The 5,800-nt window shown below is 44.6% G+C and overlaps 1 protein-coding gene across 1 annotated transcript; it reads left to right on the forward strand.

The window, feature by feature from the left end:
* Nucleotides 1-982: 982 nt before the first annotated feature.
* Nucleotides 983-3,254, forward strand: LOC139583542 (OTU domain-containing protein 1-like). The gene has a single exon (XM_071414728.1). It carries the CDS (start codon nucleotides 1,404-1,406, stop codon nucleotides 2,772-2,774), a length of 1,371 nt encoding a protein of 456 aa, XP_071270829.1. The 5' UTR covers nucleotides 983-1,403; the 3' UTR covers nucleotides 2,775-3,254.
* The last annotated feature ends 2,546 nt before the right edge of the window (nucleotides 3,255-5,800 follow it).

The following is a 5,800-nucleotide window of genomic DNA, read 5'->3' on the forward strand; positions in this document are numbered from 1 at the left end:
TCTGCCCCATAGACAGTGCCCCATAGACTGAAAATACATTCATATTGTATAGCTCTGCTTTAGATGTTTAAAACAATTGTACATAGTAATTAAAAAAATAGCCTACAAGGCCTCAAAACTGCCAGTATGTTTGCGCTATCATGTCAACTCGTTGTTATGCCCAAACAATGTTCACTTAACAACGACAACAATGGCGCAGGAAAGAGCATAAAAACAGGTAGCTTCAAAACTATACATGCCATTTGCCTAACAGGAAAGTTTGGGGGTAACAGTTTGATTAACCTATTTATATATATCAAATAGCTCGTTCACAAGCTTTCCCTTTAGTTGACATGCAATGACACATGTTAGCTGGTTGAAATGGAGATCTACCAATACGATCTCTGTGAGATGAGTAATGTCTATTTCAGACCATGTCCACGTGGTTTAATTCAGGTAATACAATACAGGTGAGGTAGGCCTAATAGGGATCTTTACATATTGATGAAAGATTGTGCACAACATTATTTAAATAATTTTTATTTAACTAGGCAAGTCAGTTAAGAACAAATTCTTACTTACAATGACGGCCTAGGAATAGTGGGTTAACTGCCTTGTTCAGAGGCAGAACGACAGATTTTTTCCTTGTCAGCTCAGGGATGCGATCTAGCAACCTTCCAGTTACTAGCCCAGCGCACTAACCACTAAGCTACATGCCGCCCCAATAATAGTGTAATAACAGATTGTTTAACATATATTTTCACATACTGTGTTTTCCGTACTGTAAACGAACAAAAATAAATAATGACTGAAGTTTTTAAGCACAGTAGTCTACATTGGCAAATAACCACTTAAAAGCTAATGGATAGAAAATGCATTAGGCTGTATTGAATAGAATACAATCGGGATAAAAAAAAAGGCATTACAATCCTTTCAAGGACGGGACCTCGCTTTACTCTCAAGAAGTAATGAGGGTTGTGAGTCATTTTTGCGCATATCCGTGCGCTTAACAGTGATGTAGCTTTTGGCACGCTTTGCGCATACCAGAGTGGCGACGCCGCCCTGACTCCGCCGACTGGAACGAGAGAACTTCCGAGAGTGTACTGTGACACATCAAAACCTTTGAATTCCCTCGCTGCGGTCATTACTGCTCTACGTACAACTACTTCAACAGTTGGCTATGAGGGGAGACGAAGCGGTGAGTGTCCGGTTACACTTTTCAGGTCTAAAATTAGGGAGACTACGCTGACGCAATATGGCTAAAATCGGTCCTATGAGTGACAACGGGTACAAGACACCGGATCCATGGAAACGTATCGTACAACTTAGCTGTTATTGATGACAGAGTGTATTTTGGGCCTTTGTTGTCATCTTTCCGTAACACTTGGGGCTGTAGCGTTTTGTATAAAGGCGAGTCTTCCAAAATGCAGTTGTACAGCAGTGCGTTGACACACTATCCCGGATCCTCTCGCAAAGTTTCGATAACTATCACAAGTGGTACCATTACTGACCATTTGTCCAGGACAACAACGAGCTCTGCAAATAATAAACCGAGTGGGCTTACTCCAACAGTGACTAACGGGAATCCGGTAGGAGAGACTCAATCTACCGCAAACATGCCCGCTGCTTTTTCATGTTACGAGGCTGCTTCCATGAAGCCAGTCTACTACACTTCTACCGCAGAGATAATCATTCATCGGCCTGACGGAGTTGAGAGATACGTACCAGTGCACATCATAAAGGAGACCCAGACAAAACCGGCTCCGTCGGACTCATATTCACAAGATGTTGTGATTCAGGCGCGTGACCGAGATGATCATTTGGACACAGACTTGATTGTGGACTTAATTGATCACTTGAGAGGTAGATGGGGTCTACTCGATGATAGTCAAAACGTGGAACGTGAAAATAACCTGATAAATGTTGACAAGAACGATGGACCAAGTTACAGAAAGTGTGAGGAGCGAATGAACATGGCAAATGGAACGGGGAAACCCGTTACAAGTGACACTGTGAACCCGAAACGCCATCAGAACTTAGAGGCGCAGTCGACCCATTTAGGCCAGAATATAGTGGATTCCTGTGAAAGTAAAAATGACAGTGAATACTCGGACCTGGACTCTCCATCAGGCGAGGCGCAGCTCTTTGAGCTCTGTGTCCTACAGGAGCCGTCTCCGCGGAGAGATGCAAAAAGGGGCGACATCAACGACAAGGTGACGTGCTACATAGCGGAGGTGGAGAAACAGAACAGGTACATTCAGGAGAGGGCACACAAGTACAGATTCCACATCATCCCTGACGGCAACTGTCTGTACAGGGCGGTGTGTAAAGCCGCCTATGGAGAGCAGTCTATGCACAACGAGCTGAGAGAGCAGACGATGCACCATATAGCCGACCACTTGGATGAGTTTAACCCCATCATTGAGGGGGATGTCGGGGAGTTCTTGATCAATGCAGCTCAGGACGGCGCCTGGGCGGGTTATCCGGAGCTTCTGGCGATGAGTCAGATGTTGAATGTGAACATTTACCTAACCACAGGAGGTAGCTTGGAGAGCCCCACGGTTTCAACCATGGTGCACTACCTGGGGGAAGATGATTCGTCCAAACCCGCTGTCTGGTTGAGTTGGCTCAGCAACGGACACTATGATGTCTTGCTGGACAGGTGTGTGGCCAACCCAGAGTATGACGAGTGGTTTCATCGCTCTCAGATGCAAAGGAAACGGGACGAAGAGCTGGCCAAGTCGATGGCAGCATCACTGTCTAAAATGTACATTGAGCAAAACGGTCACATTTGAAACCAATAGTTATTCAACTGCTGCATTCAAATGTTAATCAGCCTGTCTCTCTTTCTCTCTCACTTTCTCTTTAAACCGATTGCACTTTGATTCTGTGTGTTTGTGACTTCAACATTGCCTTAATGACATTTTCTAAGTTTTGTATTGTATCTGAATTGAAGTGCAGTGCACATGTTATATTTAATAATGTTGTGTTGTAAATAGACTAAACGACAAAATGTTAGTTCCAAGTGATGCTTGAAGGAGCTTGTATTATTTCCCATACATTGATGTGTTTTGTTTGAAGTGAATGGGTTGGAATTACTCTGTAACAACCTAAAAAAAAATGGTGTCAACTGGTTAAATAGACATTTGTTGATACTAAATCTATACTTAACAAAAATATAAAAGCAACATGTAATGTGTTGGTCCCATGTTTCATGAGCTGAAATAAAAGATCCCAGAAATGTTCCATATGGAAATAAAGCTTATTTCTCTCCAGTTTTGTGCAAAAATGTGTTTACATCCCTGTTAGTGAGCATTTCTCCTTTGCCAAAATAATCTATCCACCTGACAGATATGGCATATCAAGAAGCTGATTAAACAGCATGATCATTACACAGGTGCACTTTGTGCTGGGGACAATAACGCCTTGATCACACCGACAGTGTCATTCCGCAAAATGTTACTCAACGTCATCTGGATAGGTGTGCAACAAAAGTTCAACATTCACCTTCTATTACCGTTTCTGTCAAGCCGTCTACGCATACAGTTTGATGCATACGTTCGATAAATCCAACGTATCCCCCACACAGAACACACTGCAACTGCCTCTGCAATGCAATGCTGCAAGGCAAACACAGCGTTCCATTGGAAGTTAATGTACTTCTGGTGTACCAAAATGCAATGACGCTGTTGGTGTGATCGATGCGTAAGAGGCCACTGTAAAATATTCAGTTTTGTCACCCAACACAATGCCACAGATGTCTCAAATTTTGAGGGCACGTGTAATTGGCGTGCTGACAGCAGGAATGTCCAACAGAGCTGTTGCCAGAGAATTGAATGTTAATTTCTCGACCATAAACCACCTCCAACATAATTTTAGAGATTTCCGCTGTACATCCAACCAGCCTCACAACCCGCAGACCACGTGTAACCAAGCCAGCCCAGGACCTCAATATCCGGATTCTTTACCTGCGGGATTGTCTGAGGGGTGGGGGGTGCTGAGGAGTATTTCTGTCTGTAATAAAGCCCTTTTGTGTGGAAAAACTGATTGTCTGGGCCTGGCTCCCCAGTGGGTGGACCTGGCTACCAAGTGGGTGGGCCTATGCCCTCCCAGGCACACCCGTGGCTGCCCCCCTGCCCAGTCATGTGAGATCCATAGATTAAGGGCCTAATTTATTTATTTAAATTGACTGATTTCCTTCTATGAACTGTAACTCAGTTAAATCTTTGAAATTGTTGCATACTGCGTTAATATTTTTGTTCAGTTTATGATTCAATGCCAACAGTTTTATTTGATTATTAACAAACCAATATTTCAAGTTGTAACCTATTTCATTCAACACTATTTTCCCCATTAGTTAAACCTAATAAATACCATCAATTCAAACTAAACTCAGCAAAAAAGAAACGTCCCTTTTTCAGGACCCTGTCTTTCAAAGATAATTCGTAAATATCCAAATGACTTCACAGATCTTCATTGTAAAGGGTTGTTTCCCATGCTTGTTCAATGAACCATAAACAATTAATGAACATGCACCTGTGGAACGGTCGTTAAGACACTAACAGCTTACAGACGGTAGGCAATTATTAAGGTCAGTTATGAAAACTTAGGATACTAAAGAGGCCTTTCTAATGACTCTGAAAAACACCAAAAGAAAGATGACCAGGGTCCCTGCTCATCTGCGTGAACATGCCTTAGGCATGCTGCAAGGAGGCATGAGGACTGCAGATGTGGCCAGGGCAATACATTGCAATGTCCATACTGTGAGACGCCTAAGACAGCGCTACAGGGAGACAGGACGGACAGCTGATCATCCTCGCAGTGGCAGACCACGGGTAACAACACCTGCACAGGATCGGTACATCCGAACATCACACCTGCGGGACAAGTACAGGATGGCAACAACAACTGCCCGAGTTACACCAGGAATGCACAATCCCTCCATCAGTGCTCAGACTGTCCGCAATAGGCTGAGAGAGATTGGACTGAGGGCTTGTAGGCCTGTTGTAAGGCAGGTCCTCACCAGACATCTCCGGCAACAACGACGCCTATGGGCACAAACCCACCGTCGCTGGACCAGACAGGACTGGCAAAAAGCGCTCTTCACTGATGTGTCGCGGTTTTGTCTCACCAGGGTGATGGTCGGATTTGCATTTATCGTTGAAGGAACGAGCGTTACACCGAGGCCTGTACTCTGGAGCAGGATCGATTTGGAGGTGGAGGGTCCGTCATGGTCTGTGGCGGTATGTCACAGCATCATCGGACTGAGCTTGTTGTCATTGTAGGCAATCTCAACACTGTGCGTTACAGGGAAGACATCCTCCTCCCTCATGTGGTACCCTTCCTGCAGGCTCATCCTGACATGACCCTCCAGCATGACACTGCCACCAGCCATACTGCTCGTTCTGTGCGTGAGTTCCTGCAAGACAGGAATGTCAGTGTTCTGCCATGGCCAGCGAAGAGCCCAGATCTCAATCCCATTGAGCATGTCTGGGACCTGTTGGATCGGAGGGTGAGGGCTAGGGCCATTCCCCCCCAGAAATGTCCGGGAACTTGCAGGTGCCTCGGTGGAAGAGTGGGGTAACATCTCACAGCAAGAACTGGATAATCTGGTGCAGTCCATGAGGAGGAGATGCACTGCAGTACTTAATGCAGCTGGTGGCCACACCAGATACTGACTGTTACTTTTGATTTTGACCCCCCTTTGTTCAGGGACACATTATTTAATTTCTGTTAGTCACATGTCTGTGGAACTTGTTCAGTTTATGTCTCAGTTGTTGAGTCTTGTTATGTTCATACAAATATTTACACATGTTAAGTT

This window comes from Salvelinus alpinus, chromosome 8 (assembly GCF_045679555.1).
Source record: "Salvelinus alpinus chromosome 8, SLU_Salpinus.1, whole genome shotgun sequence".
Classification (NCBI taxonomy): domain Eukaryota; kingdom Metazoa; phylum Chordata; class Actinopteri; order Salmoniformes; family Salmonidae; genus Salvelinus; species Salvelinus alpinus.